At 39.2% G+C, this 19,501-nt stretch overlaps 1 protein-coding gene across 1 annotated transcript in view; it reads right to left on the bottom strand.

Annotated features, from left to right (window-relative positions):
- LOC115210580 (endoribonuclease LACTB2-like) overlaps positions 1-17,544 on the bottom strand; it is an 81,652-nt gene extending 64,108 nt beyond the window's left edge. Inside the window, exons 1-3 of the mRNA XM_036502436.1 lie at positions 17,101-17,544; positions 9,783-9,946; positions 7,517-7,637 (exon numbers count right to left, since the gene is read on the bottom strand). Coding sequence (XP_036358329.1) covers positions 7,517-7,637; positions 9,783-9,946; positions 17,101-17,312 — 497 coding nt within the window. The 5' untranslated portion in view covers positions 17,313-17,544. The remainder of the gene's footprint in view (positions 1-7,516; positions 7,638-9,782; positions 9,947-17,100) is intronic.
- Between the last annotated feature and the right edge of the window lie 1,957 nt (positions 17,545-19,501).

The raw sequence follows: 19,501 nt of genomic DNA, 5'->3' as shown, positions 1-19,501 counted from the left end.
TGTAGTGTATGTTGTATATGTACGCGTGTGTGTATGTATGTATGTGTGTATAGTATGTGTGTGTATGTATGTATGTATGTGTCCATGCGTGTATGTGTGCATGTGTGTGTCTGTATGTATGTATATGTATGTGTGTGTGTATGTATATATGTGTCTATGTATGTATGTGTGTATGTATGTGTGTATGTGTGTGTATGTATGTGTGTGTATGTATGTATGTAAGTGTGTGTGTATGTATGTGTATATATGTATGTATGTGTGCATGCGTGTATGTGTGTATGTGCGTGTGTGTACGTATGTGTGTGTATGTATGTGTGTATGCATATATGCATGTGTGTATGTGTGTGTGTGTGTATTTGTGTATGTGTGTGTGTATGTATGTATGTATATGTATGTGTGTGTATGTGTGTATGTATGTGTTTGTGTGTATGTGTGTATCTGTGTATGTATGTGTTGTATGTATGTATGTATGTATGTGTGTGTACGTGTGTGTATGTATGCATGTATGTATGTGTGTATGTATGTGGGTATGCGTGCGTGTGTGTGTGGGTATGTGTGTGTGTATGTATATGTGTGTGTGTGTGTATGTATGTGTGTGTGTGTGAATGTATGTATGTGTGCATATGTGTATGTATGTGTGTGTATGTACGTGTGTGTATATATGTATGTGTGTGTGTATGTATGTATGAGTGTATGTATGTATGTATGTATGAATGTATGTATGTATGTATGTATGTGTGCATGTGTGTGTATGTATGTATGTATGTATGAATGTATCTATGTATGTATTATGTGTGTGTATGTATGTATGTGTGTGTGTGAATGTGTACGTGTGTGTGGGGGCGGAGGTTGGAGTGTGTGGGCGTAAGGTACATGTGCGTGTGTGCGCTTACGTGCGTGTATCTGTGCGTCCCAGCTAGGTGTTTATAGGAATGTGCGTATCTGTATGGTGTGTGTGCACGGGCGTGTGTGTGTGTGCACGTGGGGGTGTGTGGATGTGTGTATGGGTGTGGAAGTATGTGTGCGTACATGTGCATGTACGTTGTGTGTGTGTGGTGTGTTGGGAGTAGGTGTATACGTGGGTACGTGAGTATGTGTGTGTGTGTGACTGCATAAGGACATTTATAAAAATTTTTTTTAATTAAAAATAATAATTAATAAACAAAAAATAAAAAGTGTTGAGTCCGTGTGGGGTTAGAGTCCGTAGAAGGAATATGAAACCGTTTGCTCCAAGTGAAGCTAGATTGGGGAGAGCCGTTGTATGGGGCAAGACCAAATACCGAGATGTCATCGGGGGGAATGGCTGCTGGCTGAGCGGAAGTGACGTGCGACGGGAGAATTGGAAAAAGACGAACATCCGCAGATGCTCAGTGAATCGGTCTGACACGGCGTCCCGTCTGTCCTATATACAGCATCTTGCAGCGGTTGCATTTAATGCAGTTATGAGTCCAGACGGGGTGCACGTAAAGGAATACCTGATACGTACAGTACGCGGTTGGAACCGGGGACAGCAGTGGTTGTTGGTGATGAAGGGGCAGGTGTTGCAGCGGGATCGGGAGCATGGGAAGGATCCGTGTGGGGCCGAGGGGGAAGAAGGAGGGTGCTACGGACCAGGAGGGTCGCGTAGATTCCGGGCTCGTTTGAAGGAGGACAGGGGGTGGGTAGTGGAATCGAGCTGGAGACAGACAGAGGCACACGAAGTATCTTCCGACGAAGGGTAGAGTAGAGGAGTGGAAAGGAGGGGAAAGGGGTGCGGTTGGGGGGGGTGATTGGAAGGAGAAAGGGCGGTGGTGCGGTCGATGCGACGAGCGCGGGCGAGGGGCGTTCAAGACCAGGGTAGGTGGGTATCCTCGAAGCCTGAACAGGCGGGCCAGGTATTGAGACTGGGTCTCGAAATCCTGGTCGCGGCTGCACAAGCGTCGGAAGCGGAGGAACTGGGAGTAGGGATAGCCCGTTTGGTTGTGGAAGGGATGGGAGGAAGAGAAGTTGAGATAGAGGGTGGAATCCGGGGGTTTGAAGAAGGCAGAGGTGGTGAGAGAGTGTGGGGGTGGTCGATGCTGAGTGAGATATCTAGGAAGTTAACGGAAGTATTGGATATGGTGGAAGTGAATTGTAGAGAGGGGTGGAAGTTGGAGAGGAAAGAGATGAAGTGGCAGAGTTGTTCGCGGGAAAGGGAGGTGGCGCCTATACAGTCATCTATGTAACGACCGTATAGTTCTGGGGTCGGCCCGGAGAATGGGAGAATACTTGGGCCTCAATGTAGCCAACAAGAGATTGGCGAAATTGGGACCCATTCTCGTTCCCATCGCGACCACGGACACCTGTTGGTACGTTTCCCCGCGAACGTGAAACAGTTGAGGGTTAGGACGAGCTCTGCCAGGCGGAGGAGGGTGGGGGTGCTAGGGGTGGGGTCGGGGCGACGGTCGAGGAAGTGTTGGAGAGCTAGGAGACCGTCGTTGTGGGGAATCACCGTATACAGTGATTTGATGTCAAGGGTGAAGAGGAGGTGTGAGGGGCTGGAAGGGAAGGAAAAGGAATTGAAGAGACGGAGGGTGTGGTTGGTATCATGTATGTGGGAAGGGAGGGCTTTGACTAGAGGGGACAGGATGCGGTCGAGGTATAGGGAAATGTGTTCAGTAGGGCAATTACAGGCGGAAACAATGGGGCGGCCAGGGGTATTGGGCTTATGAATTTTGGGAAGGAAATAGATGGTGGAGGTGCGGGGTGTGCGGACGATGAGGTTGGTGGCGGTGGGGGGAGAGCAGAAGAAGATGTGAGATCGCGGATAGTGGAGGCCACTCGCTGTTGGTAGGAAGAGGTGGGATCAGAGGGGAGGAGGCGATAGAAGAGGGGATTTTGAAGCTGGCTGCGCGCTTCCTCCCTGTAGAGATCCACGCGCCACACGACCACTGCTCCGCCTTTGTCCGCCGGTTTGATGACAATGTCATTGCGGCGACGGAGGTGGCGAAGGGCAACCAATTCAGCCTGTGTGAGGTTGTCTCGGAGAGGTCTTTTTTTAAAATCAAACCGGTTTACCAACGCATTGCAGTCGTTCACAAATGAGTCTAGGCTACTGAATTGGCCCGGGGGCGGCGTCCAATATACTTATACATATATATATATACTTATACTTATATATATATATATACTTATATATATATATATATATATATATATATATACTTATACTTATATATATATATAATAGAAATATTAAAATTACTAAGTCTACTGGTCTGGCTACGATGCATTGAAAAGGGGCAATACCCCGAACGCGTCTGTAGCTGCCGGTCAAGTAGTGTGGAGCGACTGACCCCTTGTTCGAAGGTTATATGGATACAGTTTGTGTATCAAATAGCTAACTTAAGGCGATGGCCTCATGGAGCTAATAAGCGGACCGCTTTATTCTTATTTTTATAAGAATGCCATATTAGTATGGCGATAACTATTATATATATATATATATATAAATATATATATATACTTATATATATATATATACTTATATATATATATATATATATATACTTATATATATATATAATACTTATACTTATATATTATATATATATATATATATATATATCTATATATATATATATATATATATATATATATATATATCTATATATATACTTATATATCTATATATATATATCTATATAATATATCTATATATATTACATTATATATATATACTTATACTTATATATCTCTTATTATAAAAAGGCAGATTTTATCTGCCTCCCTTTGTATCTTATAGAAATCTACAATATAGGATTTCTTCAATTACAATTTACCTAGCATTTTTAAGAGTAGAATGCATCGGTCATGCCAGGTGCCAGGTCCAGTTTTTAAAATTTAAACTCCAATTAAGCAAAATTTACAGAAAACTCACATTCTGGTGTGTATGTCAAATGCTTTTCTTAGTCTGGTTTACAGCACACGCAAACGCACCCACACAGTGTGCTACGAATAAAGTGAACGTAATTCAGTGTGTTGACAGGTAGACAATAGAATGCAATGACGCTGTCTATGACGCTGATAGATACATGAGTAAAATGTATGGGAAGCTAACAGATAAGAGTGAGTGAAAATGTTCTTGGAAGAGAGTAAATAGCGAGAGAGAGTGATTTGAGGAAGACTTTACATTAAATAACCGTAGTGGCTTGTGTTAGTAATAAAGTAAACATACACTCATACATACATACATACATACATACATACATACACACACACACACACACACATACACACACACATACATACATACACACACACATACATACACACATGCATACATACATACATACATACATATACATACATACATACATATACATACATACACACACACACACACACACATACACACACACACAGTATTGAAGCTTGAGAACAATCAGATACATTTGCAACACATCTGTTGAAAATATTATTGTTCACACACATACATATACATATATACATACAGACAGACAGACAGATACACACACACACACACACACATGATCCAGCATGGCCACAACCTCAAGGCTGAAACATATAAAAGAATAACAGAATATAAATGTGTGCATGTGTGTGAGAGAGAGAGTGTGTGTGTATATGTATGTATGTATGTATATATATATAATAATGCGGTTTTTTCATCAGCTTGAACTAAAAGTCAGAGGGGAATGGGATAAACTACTTATATTAACTTGCTATAAAAGCAGGTAGTAATTTTATCTTGTCCTTATTCATAGTGCAAGTTTTGAAGAGTGCATTTCTATTTTAACAGCTATTTTTTTCAAAGCTATGTTGGAAGTAACAAAGGAGCATATTTGGCATATTTTGCTTTATGAGTTCAATAAAGACAACAACGCAACGGAAAGTACAAGAAATATTAATGCAGTATATGGGGATTGGACAATAAGCGTAAGGCAGTGTCAATGGTGGTTCCAGAAATTCCGAGCCATAAACTACAGCCTAGAAGACGAGCCTCATCCTGAAAGATCTGTAGAACTCGACAAGGACATCCTGAAAACCCTGGTGGAACAAAATCTCATCGTAACTGTTAAGGAACTAGCAGAGAAGCTTAGATTTGGTCATTCAACCATTCATTGAGACCTGTGTGCTATCGGAAAAGTCAGCAAATTGGGTCAATGGGTTCCTCACGAACTTTCCGAGTCTAATTGCATGCAGAGAGTGAATGTATGCTTTTCTTTGCTGTCACATCTCACCACTACTGCGCTATGTATATCTATATATATAAAACTGTAGTTGTATGAGTGTCTGTCCCCTTCGATTTAGATTCCTAACTACTCCCACATTTTGCGGTGCAGTTTAACCAAATTCGGGTAGCTAATAGTCGTGATTCATATCGAGCCCATCTGAGTATTAGCGTGCGTCTACGATGAGTCTACGATTTTAAAAATAATTTAACATCATTTTTTATTCCATTTTAATGCATAATTTTTCGTGTGTCGATGGCGGCGGAGTTGGCGTCCACGCTCACACCTGCACCTGTGGGGAAGGGAGTGTAAGGAAATCAACGTCGTAATGCGTTGTCAAGGAGACCAGCGTTCTTTTAGAACAACGACTTCATGGCTTGAAGACACCAAAACAGAAATGGCTAAGAAAGCGTCTACATGAGTCTACGATTTTAATGCATTTTTTCGCTATTATATAAGGGAAGTAACTCTCTAAAAATGTCTACGATGAGTCAACAATTTTTTAAAAAATTTACCATCGTATTTTTTCCATTTTTAATGCATTTTTTGCTATTTTTTGGCTATAACTCTCTAAAAATGCTTATATAGTTATTTCCCTTACAAACCCGAGCAACGCCGGGCGATACTGCTAGTATATATTATATATATATAATATATATATATATTACTTATATATATATATATATATACTTATACTTATATATATATATACTTATACTTATATATATATATACTTATATATATATATACTTATACTTATATATATATATACTTATATATATATATATACTTATATATATATATATACTTATTATATATATATATATACTTATATATATATATATATACTTATACTTATATCACAGAAACAATGATAAAAACATTGATAGAGGGAGAACAAAGTGTGAGAGCTTTTTTTTACATTAAGCAATATATATATCAGTGGCATGTAAAAAGCACCCACTACACTCTCGTAGTGGTTGGCATTAGGAAGGGTATCCAGCTGTAAGAACCTTACCAGATCAGACTGGAGCCTGGTGCAGCCACCTGGCTCACCAGCCCTCAGTCAAACTGTCCAACCCATGCCAGCATGGAAAGTGGACATTAAACGACAACAGACAGGCAGACAGACAGACAGATAAGAAAAGAAATGGAGCAACAATTAACAATTAGAAGTTGATCATTGTATTAAAAGGTCATAATTTAATTGTAGTTGAAAATATAGTTTTTATATATATATATATATATATATCAGGGGTGAAGAATCTATGTATAGAACACATGCACTACATGCCTTACTATTTTACCACGATGGATAATTTTTGTGTAATATATAATTGATTATTGATAAATTTCACTAGATTCATTGTAGACATATTTACTTTTATTGTTCCATACCAGTGGCACGTAAAAAATACCATTCAAGCGTGATTGCTACCAGCATTGCCTTACTGGCACATGAAAAAAACATTTGAGCGAGGTTGTTGCCAGTGCCATTGTACTGGCTCCTGTGCAGGTGGCACGTAAAAGTCACCATTTGAGCGTGGCCGCTGCCAGTACCGCCTGATTGACCCTCGTGCCGGTGGCACGTAAAAGCACCCACTACACTCTCGGAGTGGTTGGTGTTAGGAAGGGCATCCAGCTGTAGAAACTCTGCCAGATCAGATTGGAGTCTGGTGCAGCCATCTGGTTTGCCAGACCTCAGTCAAATCGTCCAACCCATGCTAGCATGGGAAGTAGACGTTAAATGATGATGATGATTATTTTGCATTCTTTCATTTCTCAGTATAAAGTGGTCAACAGAAACATTGGGAAAGGAAAGCAAATTTTTTTAGCACTTCCTTTCAGTTATAGTAAGAGCAGTGGTGTTATTTTTTTTTAATTCTATTATTTTCATGAAGGGAGCATAAAAAAAGACAGCCAAAACAAAATAGGAGTAAATGGCTAAGAAAGAGAAAGACAGAGAAAACAGATAGTTTACTGCTTGCCTTCCAAACGTGTTAAGCCAGTAGACAAGTTGTCCAAAAGAGAGAAAGGTTGACAACTTGTCTACTGGCTTAACTTTCTCTCTTTTGAAGTGCTGATATTTCTACTGTCCTGTGCAGCAGAAGTCAAAAACTTGCCTATTCAGAGGACTTTCTTGATAATTCTCTTGATACATATCCCATGTAAACAAAATATTAGATAGCAATACATGTAAATGCATGGATATAAAACAGTTCAAAGAATAATGATACATTATAAAAATCATTTTAGTTTTTCTTTTTTACAAACAAAGGGGAAATTAAACGGAAAATACTAACTGCATTGATACACCTCCTGCAGAAAACACTTGTTTGTCTTTGATGAAGTTCAATGGAGCAGCACCAACATAACTTTCAGGAGGTTGAAGTTTGGGAAATTTATGTACTTTTGCAGAGGAAGCTAAAAATAAAGATGTAAGAAAAATTTCAACAAGGAAGAGCAACGATATAATTGAAATGCAGCTAATTTGTAAGAAAAAATAGTTTAGACCGATGGTTCTCAACCTTGGGGTCATATAAGATTTTGTTGTTGAAGTTAATATGCAATAGATTAGTTGTATTTCTACAATAAATAAAATATTTTAACAATTTATTTACAAATAGAAACGTTATCATTTCTAAATCTCCCAAACAGAGATATTCAGTAACAGTTCTTTAAAGTAAAGACTATTTACCAAAATAATGGAGCAGTCCTGGATGGGACAAATGTTACTGGGGCTAGACAACAGTAACATTCGTCCTGTCCAGGACTGCCACATTATGTTGGTGAATAGTCTTTACTTTACTTATACAATTCCCAATAATATTTAATTATAAAAATATCAGTTTTTTTTAAACATGAAATGAGTAGGGTGGGGGGGGTTCTAGCAGACTAAAAGCAGGATTAAAACAGTCCAAAGGCAAAATATAATTGAGAACCTCTGGTTTGGACAATGAATAGAATGCAGAGACCAAAACTGAAGGTTGGCATTGCTCAAAAAAAATTGGCATCTTGCCAGTTAGGGGAGCTTTGGTAGACCATGAGGGAACCAAAACGCCCTGATGCAGTACCAGGCAGTGGCTCTTGTGGCTTCTGATGTTAACTGATTGGAACATGTACATTGTTTTGTCTTGGTATAAAAGACGGGCTACAGCAAATATTCTGCTCAATATCACAGTTTTGCTTGTCAATTGCTTGACCTTAACCCTTAGTGGCTGACGATATGTGTATCTCTGATCACGAGAAGAAGTAGTGGGGAAGCATCATAGCCATGTGCTGAGAGGAATTCTTTGGAGATTGAATAATTCACATGGTGTTTCATTCAACATCCTTAAATAACCCTTATTCAGGGACCTTTTGGGCAGGATGGGCTACTCAACCTGAAAAAAATTCTAACTGGGCCCCACCTGCAAGGTCATGAGCTGTTTATCTTGATATGAAATCACCATGTTGCACACATGTGGCTATGATGTATGTGCCTGGCGTACCCTTATCAGATGGATAGACATGATGTTTATACTGGGCTTCATATATTTTACCCCAGTGTCACTTTGATGGCATGAATTGTTCTCTCACTGAATAATAATAATAATGGTTTCAAATTTTGGCACAAGGCCAGCTATTTTAAGGATGGAGTAAGTCAATTATATTGACCCCAGTATACACTGGCATGAGGTCCAGTCAGGCAGTACTGGCAACTGCCACACTCAAATGGTGCTTTTTATGTGCCACCTGCACAGGAGCCAGTCCAGCGGCACTGGCAACAACCTCACTTGAATGTTTTTTCATGTTCCACCAGCACGTGTGCCAGTAAAGCGACGCAGGTAACGATCACGCTCGAATGTTGCTTTTTACATGCCACTGGCTCGGAAGACAGTTTGTTGCTCTGGCAACGATCATGCTCGGATGGTACTCTTAGCTCACGCTTGGATGGTAATCTTAGCTCACGCTCGGATGGTACCCTTAGCATCATGCTCAGATGGTACTCTTAGTGGATGGTACTAATATTTGATTACAAAAATATAATAGGATTCTTTTAAACATCAAATCGCAATGAGGGTCAAACCAAGTAAAACTGGAATCAACAGAGTCCACAAGTAAAAAAAAAAATAAGGTTGAGAACTACTGATTCACACAGTCAGTAAATTGTTGTAATGAACTAAAAAATCTTGTTGAAAAATATAAAATCTAACTCGTTGAGATCATACAAGGACAAAGAAGTAATTGGACACAAAAGATGCTACAATTGGATATGATGCTATAAAAATTGTTCTGGCTACAACTTCTTGTTATGTATAATTCTCATGAAATTTCTAATCCATTTAAGATTTGAAATGTGTGTCGGTGACACGTAAAAAGCACACACTACATTCACGGAGTGGTTGGCGTTAGGAAGGACATCCAGCTGTAGAAACACTGCCAGATCAGATTGGAGCCTGGTGTAGCCTCCTGGCTGCCCAGACCCTGGTCAAACCGTCCAACCCATGCTAGTATGGAAAACTGACATTAAATGATGATGATGATGATAATGATGATGATACATGTTTTTGATAAAAACTGATTTACCTTCTTGTACATCTTGCAGAATATTAGCTACACCACCAACGTGGTCACCATGCCAGTGAGTGACGATAATATCACTAATAAACCATTTATTCGTCTTCAGCTCTGTCTGAAGCAGTGAAATATATTCAGAGTTATTCTCTTCACCAGCATCAATCAGTATTTTGCTGAAAAGATGGAGTAATACAACGGAACATGAATTAGAAAAATTAATTTTAAAATGAAATTTATTTCCTTTAAAAATAACAATAATAATTTTTTCTACTGTAGGAACACAGGTGGAGGTGCATGGCTTAGTGGTTAGGAAGTTGAACTTATGATCATAAGATTGTGTTTCCAATTCTTGGACTGGACGGTGTGATGTGTTCTTGAGCAAAACAATTCATTTCGCATTGCTCAAGTCCACTCAACTAGCAAAAATTATTAACCCTGCAATGGATCAGTGTCCCGTCCAGGTGGCGAATTTCTACACCACTGAAACTAAGAAACTGTCCCTTATGAGCCTGGCATGGCTTGAGAAGGAAACATTTCTTCTTCTTCCTCTTCTATAGGAACACAGCCTGATGTTTGGAGGGAGATGGTTAATTGCTTACATTGGCCCCAGTACTCAACAACTACTTATTCTATTCACCACAGCACTCAATTAGTATTTATAAAGACAGATGAAATGCTGCTAAGCATTTTGTCCAGCATGCTAACAATTCCACCAGCTCACCACATTTTTAATGATAATGTTTCAAATTTTAGTACAAGGCCAAGGGGACTAGTGGATTACATTGCCCCAGTGCTCAAACGGTATTTATTTCATCGACCACAAAAGGCCAAAAGGCCAAAAGGCAGCTAGGTGGCAGAAACATCAGCACGCTGGGTGAAATGCTTAGTGGCATTTCATCTGTCTTTACGTTCCGAGTTCAAATTACTCTTTCATCCTTTCAGGGTCTATAAATTGAGTACCAGTCATATACTGGGGTCGTATGTGCACAGAGTAGAAGAGATTACAGCTGCCAAAAGTCAGATTCAATCTCCCAAACTAGATAAGTGTATTTCAATTTACTTTTTTACCTGATAAAAACTTCAAGAGTTCTCTCTCTTCCTTTTCTGAGAGAGAATTATCATTAACACTAATGACTATTTTTCATTAAGTTATAACTACAATGAATTAAAACAATATTTTTATCTTAACACATTCTGTAATGTATGCCTGATCACAACACGCGTTTGCAAAAGATAACAACGCAAATACCTTGAGATAACAGACAAGATACAACTACAAATGACAAGCCTGATGACATGCTTAACATCCTACAAATGTTGAAGAAGATAACACTATGACATGCAACATTTGCATAATGTTAATCACACTTTGCACGTGAATTGGCAACATAGTGAAATTATTGCCAAGAATAGGTACAGGTGTAGCTGTGGAGTTAAGAAGGTTGCTTGCCTCTCGACCATATGACTTGGGATTCAGTCCTACTGTGTGACGCCTTGGGCAAGAATCTTCTGGTGTAGCCCTAGGTTGACCAAAACCTTGTGAGTGAATTCTGTAGATGGAAACTGAAAGAGGCATAACATATGCATGTAATGTGTATGTGTGCATCCACATGTGTGTGTATGCGCGCATGTACGTGTGTGTGTGTGTACCCTTGTATACACATCACATGATGGTTGCAAATGAGCATCATTGACACGTGAGGGTGTCCGCTTGTTCCACATGTGAAGGTGTTTGCTTTCAGTCTTGGAAAATATTCTTTTCTACTCTAGGCACAAGGCCCAAAACTTGGGGAGAGGGGGTTAGTCGATTAGATCGACCCCAGTACACAACTAGTACTTAATTTATTGACCCCGAAAGGCGGAAGGGCAAAGTCAACCTTGGCAGAATTTTAACTCAGACAGACGAAATACCGCTAAGCATTTCGCCCGGCGTGCTAATGTTTCTGCCAGCTCACCACCTTAAGAAAATGTATATATTCTTTTCTACTCTAGGCACAAGGTGCAAAATTTTTGGAGAGGGGGTCAGTTGATTAAAGCAACTCTAGTATGCAGCTGGTACTTAATTTATCAACTCCGAAAGGATGAAGGGCAAAGCCAACCTCAGCAGAATTTAAACTCAGAACATAAAGACAGACGAAATACTGCTAAGCATTTCCCCCAGTGTACTAACGTTTCTGCCAGCTCGCCACCATAAACATGGAAAATATTAACTTGCTTAGAAACAGGTGAGGGTTGGTGACAGGGAGGACATCCGGCTGTAGAAAACCTGCCTCAACAAATTCTGTCTGACCCTTGCATGCACGGAAATGTGGGCATTAATTGATGATGATGATGGTGGGAGGAGGAGGAGGTTTAATAACAAGAAAAAAGCTTGTTCCCACATATTATGCAATCTTAGCAATGTGTTATAGATATCAAATCTACAGTTTACTACTCCTTCACCATCTAACTTTGTTTCCTCATAACTTCTTTACAATCATGCATATTTGTTTAATGACATTTTATAGAAATACAGGCGTGGCTGTATGGTCAGAAGTTTGCTTCTCAGCCATGTGATTCCATTTCCAGTCCCACTGCATGGCACCTTGGGCAAGTGCCTTCTACTATAGCCTCTAGCTGACCAAAGCTTTGTGAGTGGATTTGGTAGATGGAAACTGAAAGAAGCCTGTCGTATGTATATGTGTGTGTATGTTTGTGTTCCCCCCACCATTACTTGACAACCAATGTTTGAGTGTTTACGTCCCCATAACCTAGCGGTTTGCCAAAAGAGACCGATAAAATAAGTACTAGGCTTACAAAGAATAAGTCCTGGGGTCGATTTATGCAACTAAAAGGCAGAGCTCCAGTATGGCCACAGTCAAATAAAAGAATAGTCACGAGACCAATTATTTTGCAAGGAAGACCAGTCAGTTATTTCAACTCCAGTATTTGACTGTAAATTCTTTTACAAATATAGGTGCAGGTATGGCTGTGTGGCAAGAAGTTTTCTTCTCAGCCACGTGGTTACATTTCCAGTCCCGCTGCATGGTACCATGGGTATGGTACCTTAGGCATGGTACCTGAAGCTAACCAAAGCCTTGTGAGTGGATTTGGCTGGTGGAAACTAAAAGAAGCATGCCGTGTGTGTGTGTTTGTCCCCCACTGCTGCTTGATAACTGGTGTTGGTGTGTTTATGTCCCCATAACTTAATGGTTTCGGCAAAAGAGACCAATAGAACAAGTTTGTCTGTTCCTTCTCGAGCCACACCTTGGCGTATAGGTTTCCTCACCTGGACAGGACGCTGGTCTGTCGCAAGTGAGCTGCAAGATGCAAGAGGAATGAGTGAGAGAAAGAAGTGGCAAAAGAGTCAGCAGAAGTTCGCGATTACCTTCTGCCGGAGTCGCATGGAGCTTAGGTGTTTCGCTCATAAACGCACACATACCTAGTCTGAGATTCGAACCCACGATCCCTCGACCGGGAGTCCGCAGCTCTAACCACTAGGCCATGTGTCTCCACAATAGAACAAGTACCAGGCTTTAAAAAATAAGTACTGGGGTCAATTTATTCAACTAAAAAGAAATTTCTCCAAGGCAATGCTCCAGCATGGCCGCAGTCTAATGACTGAAGTAAGTAACAGATAAAAGATACATATTCAGGCATGATTACAGCTTTGTGTTCTTCTACCTCCACCAAACCACCACCACCAACAACAACAACAACAACATTTCCTCAACTTTCTTTAGAACACATTTTCAATGAGTATGGTACTGCTCCAAATACAGACTTTGGACAGCTCAGGATATCTGCAAGTACAGCGATGACGCCCAGTGGTTAGAGCAGCAGGATCGCGGTTTCAATTCCCAGACTGGGTGTTGTGTGTGTTTATTGAGCGAAAACACCTAAAGCTCCATGAGGCTCCAGCAGGGGGTGGTGGCGAGCCCTGTTGTACTCATTCGCTCCAACTTTTTCTCACTCTTTCTTCCTGTTTCTTATCCCCAACTTTCTACGCAACCGCTGAGCCTGGATGCACATTCATTCATCCGTCGATGCTCTCGGTGTCAGGGTTGACTTGCTTTCTCTTCTGCAGGTCTTACAAATAGCAAAGGACCATGTTTCGGACTTCTCCCACTCTGGGAAGAAGACCGCTTCGCTCAACAAACGAACAAACAATGACGACAATGTACTAAACATACATCTTGTTGCAACTTGCTGTTGAAGTGGTAAAGGTCAAGGCTTTGTTACTTTAGGGTTTGTACAGAATTGAACTTTTCAATGAGTAAGATTTTTATGACTGCACTGAAAAAAAAAAACCATACACAGACCTCACATAATTGGGTTTTTTTTTACTATCCAGCAAACCACATATCTTATTTGTCACCGTGACACAAATTTCTAAACTGTTATCAATATCCATCTTTGCTGTCCATATTATGCTCTTCAGTCAAGCCATATATAGATTCTACTCACCCCTCTACAATCACCTCTCTCACCAGCACATCAGCAACAAAGAGTTCCAATTAGTCAGGCTCAAAGTCTCCTGCTGCTCCGTCTAAAATATCTGCTTCCCCCATCACTCTCTGAACTCTACAACCACATCTCTTCTTGCCTCAAAGACAACTTAATTTACTCCTCTTCAAAGTCATTGTCCTCTACAACATCACTGCTCACAACTCACCTTTCCCCTCACCCAACCCCAACCACAGTCCTTCCATATTAATGCTGCTGGGGCAAAAACCAAATCTTTTGTATTCAGCAACTTTTCTACATTAATTTGTTTCATCCCCAAGGTGTGTCTCAGACCAACACAGAGACAATCTAAACATACTTAATTTCTTTCTCATCAGCAAACGCAACATCTACAGAGCCATAACTGTCTCTGCCCTTCTAAGATAACAGGATAAGTATTGTGGGAATAATGGACTGATGGTAGGAATTAATGTAGAGTAATGGAGTAACTGACACTGTTGGTTATGACAAGTGTTCCAGCTGATCCAATCGATGGAACAATTTGCTCATGAAATTAATGAATACTCCACAGATATACTCTCTCTTTACTCTTTTACTTGTTTCAGTCATTTGACTGTGGCCATGTTGGAGCACCACCTTTAGTCAAGCAAATCGACCCTGGGACTTATTCTTTGTAACCCTAGTACTTATTCTATTGGTGTCTTTTGCTGAAGCACTAAGTTACAGGGACATAAACACACCAGCAGTGGTTGTCAAGCGATGTTGGAGGACAAACACAGACACACAAACATACACACACACACATATATATATACATATATACGACGGGCTTCTTTCAGTTTCTGTCTACCAAATCCACTCACAAGGCATTGGTCGACCCAAGGCTATAGTAGAAGACACTTGCCCAAGATGCCACGCAGTGGGACTGAACCCAGAACCACGTGGTTGGTAAGCAAGCTACTTACCACACAGCCACTCCTGCACCTATGTGTACAATGAATATAGTTCTCAGGGGATTCAGTATGATACAAAATGTAACGAGTCTGACCCTTTGAATTACCAGTACAACTCATTTTTGCCAGCCAAAAGGGAAGTTTTAACCCAATATTTTACATGCTATTATTAATAGCTTTTTCTACTTTGAGTTCCATTGTTAAAAAAAATAAACAAGTGATCTGGCATTGACAGAATCTGGGGTAGCTTAAAATATTTAAGGGAAGCTTTAGGTCTACTTCAAAATGAGGAATACTTTAGTTACATGAGTCGACAGCACAATAATCTGGGTGTGTAGATTTTAGGCAATTTGTTTTTGTGGGGGCGTCCAGGGAATTTTTTCCCCACCTCTTCCCATGATTTTTTTCTGATGGGTGATTTTGTAGAATGTATATCAGAAAATATTTCCAGAAAAAATGTCAAAACTGATCTGGCATACCTCCATATATTATATGCCCCACCGACTTTATCGCTTCATATCAGTTAAGCAAATGGCCTTCCCTATTGCCGTTCTTTTGGAGCATATAAGTCAAATTTGGATGGGGCAAAATGAGTAAGACATCAATATTTATCCTTAGACATCAGAAAGATGAGAAATGCAAAAGATTACTACATAAATAAATATCTACATCAAATGAAACAGGGTCGGGGGAAAATGGCACATGATATGAAATTAACGAAACTCGACTAAACAGAAAAAAAAACTCAACATAAAATATCATCTATAGCTTCTTCACGATTCGTTGGAGTGTTGTCTTCGTTATATATTTACTCACCATGCAGTTAAAGAGAATACATTATTGAAATCAGACATTACTCATTTTACCCCATTTTAGAAATCATATCTTTGAAACTTGAAAATTATCAAATTAGACATTAGAGTGGAAAAAAAAATGACTTGAAATAATATTGATTGTTAAACACCAAAAACTATCTAGATATTTTGATATGGTTATCTAGATATGGTTAATATAGGGCGTAACAAATATCAGAAAATCAAAAAAAAATGTGTGTAATAGGTGTAAAACAACTTCCTATGAACGAATATGAAAAAAAAAATTCGCGCACGCGAAAGGGGGGTGGGGGAGAGGCTTCGGAAAATTCACATCGGGAAGTTCCGAGGCCTCTCCCCCACCCCTCTTTCGCGAGAGCGCATTTTTTTTTTCATATTCGTTTAGAGCAAGTTGTTTTACACATATTACACTATTTTTTTTTTTGTTTTGGTGCCCGGGTCAGCCCCTCAGACGCTTTCGGAACTTCCCGATGTGAATTTTCCGAGGCCTCTCCCCCACCCCCCTTTCGCGTGCGCGAATTTTTTATTAGCAACCACAATCAAAATCAAAGTGGAGAACAAATTTGAAAAAAAGAGGACCTGCCACCGGAATATGTTTGTTTTGGGGGTTTTTTCTTCAACTTTAACAACAACTACGCTGACCAATTTTTACTCTTTAAGATGATGCAACAGTACAAAATAATGTAATACTTGCAAGTAGGTAGAAAATAAGGTCAAACTAAAGGGTCTCTCCCCAACTCCACTTTCGCGAGCACGCATTTTTTTTTTTTTTGTCATATTCGTTTAGAGCAAGTTGTTTTACACCTATTACACTATCTTTTTGTTTTTTGTTTTTAAGCCTGGATCCAGGCCCCTTACTTTGACCGAAAAATCGAAAGATGTAAAACACTGAGTAGCGAATGGATAGAAGACTAATATATCCGCATAATGACATTCTCTGTAAAATAAGTACACTACATGGGGTAATGTGGGTCTAAGCAAATTATGTAAGAGAAAAGAAGATAAGCAGGTTATCATACGTCTGTACCAACACGTCAGCCGTGAAGCTAAACAACCGATAGTGTCAGTGAAAGAAAGAAATAAAGTTTACTGTACCTATCTCCTTTACCAACTAAATATGTATTTGTACCCTGAAGTGTCATTTGGCCTGGATTGCATCCAAGAATACGGGTAACACATGATGAAAGCTTCTCAATTTTAGGGATGAACGTAGTCATTTTACTGGACCTCTTCGGATCAGTTGTAAACACGGTGCCCTCTCTGAAAGGATAACGTTTGACTGAAATGCATCCAGAGTTGTCTCCCATGAGTATAAATATGTATAGATATATACACACATATATATCGTTTGTTTTGTTGTGTCCGGAGAGGGTAGGTCTCTTTTAGTGCCTTGTTATTAAACACACTCATCGGTAAAGTTTCCACTCATTTACTTATTTATTTTCCCTAAAATTTTCGTTGCGTCTAGCAACCTCTTCAGTAGTCGTTGACCCTGTCCGTTATCCGAGCTGGGTTCTTTTTGTTTGTGCGCATACACATATATGTATGTGTGTATGTGCATGCATATATGTGTGTGCGCGTATGTATGTGTGTGTGTGCACACACACATATATTGATAGAAGTGGTAAAACAACAAAAGAATGAAAGTGACCTCGATATTATGTAAATAGAAGGGATCTTTTCGGTTTGAACGGCAGTTTTTTTTAATAATTTCCACGTAACTAAACACTTTTAAACTTCATATACTGGTAGAATGTGTTTATAAAACATCCTTTTCTCTTGGCTTTATTAAGAAAATTCTATAGTTTGTAAGATATTTGTTGTTGTTTTTCTTCAATTTCTGCAGTTTCAACCAATCAATGACGTCTGTTGAGGTGAAAACATTAGGCGCCGTATGAATATGTCACTCTTTTAAGAAACAAATTGGGTTTATTTACATTTCTGAAGAAAAAAGATACCCTTCCCCCCACCCCTAACCTTAACCCTAAAACCGATTGAAATGCGATAGATCGATACTAGGGTCATAATTATGGATGACAATTTCATGACACCGCTAGAAAAAACTGCCGTTCAAATCGAGAAGATCCAATAGAAGAATTTATCTGTAAATATGATATGTGGCCACTATCTCTTCGGTTACGCGGCCATCGAAAATATGCTATGAAAATGACTGTTAAACAAAGGGAAATTACTGTGTGATTGACCGTTATTAAGACAAAAGAGCTATTAGAACGACCGCTAAGTGAGGGGAGTGAGTAACGGTAAGGGAATAAAAATGTTCATAGTATTTGCGTAAGCGCACATGTCCATACCTATACATGCGCGCCCGTACACCCATGTACATGCGCCTATAAGTACATACTCATCCACCCTCACTTGAAACACACACAAGCTCACCCACACATTCGGCAAAAAATATATACATACCCGCATACACGCTCGCACACACACGCGCATAAAAAAGGTTCATGCACACGTCTATATACGCACATGCACAAAAAAAAACAGGGCTAAAAGCAAAAGAATGTATATATGTATTTTAATACTTTTGTGACAACCATTACTTAACACAACAAAGCTTATACAAAGCTTTACATTTTACTTTTGACAACTTTTTTCTGAAAAAGTGAAACCGGTCAAGTTAATAAATATCTAAAATTGCATTTTCAAACCTTCTTTCATATATATTTCCACTCGTGTGGTTCCTTACAACTTCACTTTGTTATATATATATATATATATATATATATATGTATATGTACATGTATGAGCTTGTGTATGTATAAATATATAACTTAGCAGTTCGGTAAAAGACACTGATAGAATCAGTACTAGGCTTACAAAGAATAAATCCTGTGATCAATATGGTCAACCAATGGCAGTGCTCCAGCATAGCCACAGTCACATGACTGAAACAAATAAAACAAAAAAAAACTATGCCATTTTAATCCCGAGCAAGGCCGGGTATCTCTGCTAATATATATATATATATATGCATGCATGTACATATGTAAGTGAGGTAATAGTTTTAGTTTTAATAGTTTCACTATGTATATATTATATACATAGTGAAACTATTAAAACTGACAGTATTATCTTACATTACAATAGAGATGTTGTTTCACTTTTGACATGTAATACTGAAATGGTGTAAGAGATAAGAGATTGCTCCAGGCTTGCATTAGGCAAGAAATTGAAGATTTTTTCAGCCCATGACACTGCATGGACACTAAGTAAGGTATGTGTAAAATTTGAATGAAATCAGTTGGATTGTTCTCAAGTTTTAATGATGCACACATACAGACATACACAGAAACACACACACACACACACACACACACTCTCAGATCATAGCAGAGAAAATTATATTTTGTGGTGTAATGTATGGAAATTATTCTATAGAAGAAAAGCAAGCACTTATATCGTGGTAAACAATTGCAAAGAGGAGTATGATTCTGAATTAGAGCGAATGAAAGGGAAAACTGATTGGGATGCT

The sequence above is a fragment of the Octopus sinensis genome, linkage group LG4, assembly GCF_006345805.1.
Source record: "Octopus sinensis linkage group LG4, ASM634580v1, whole genome shotgun sequence".
Lineage (NCBI taxonomy): Eukaryota > Metazoa > Mollusca > Cephalopoda > Octopoda > Octopodidae > Octopus > Octopus sinensis.
The sequence above is the reverse complement of the archived record's forward strand: the minus strand, read 5'-3'. Positions and strand labels throughout refer to the sequence as shown.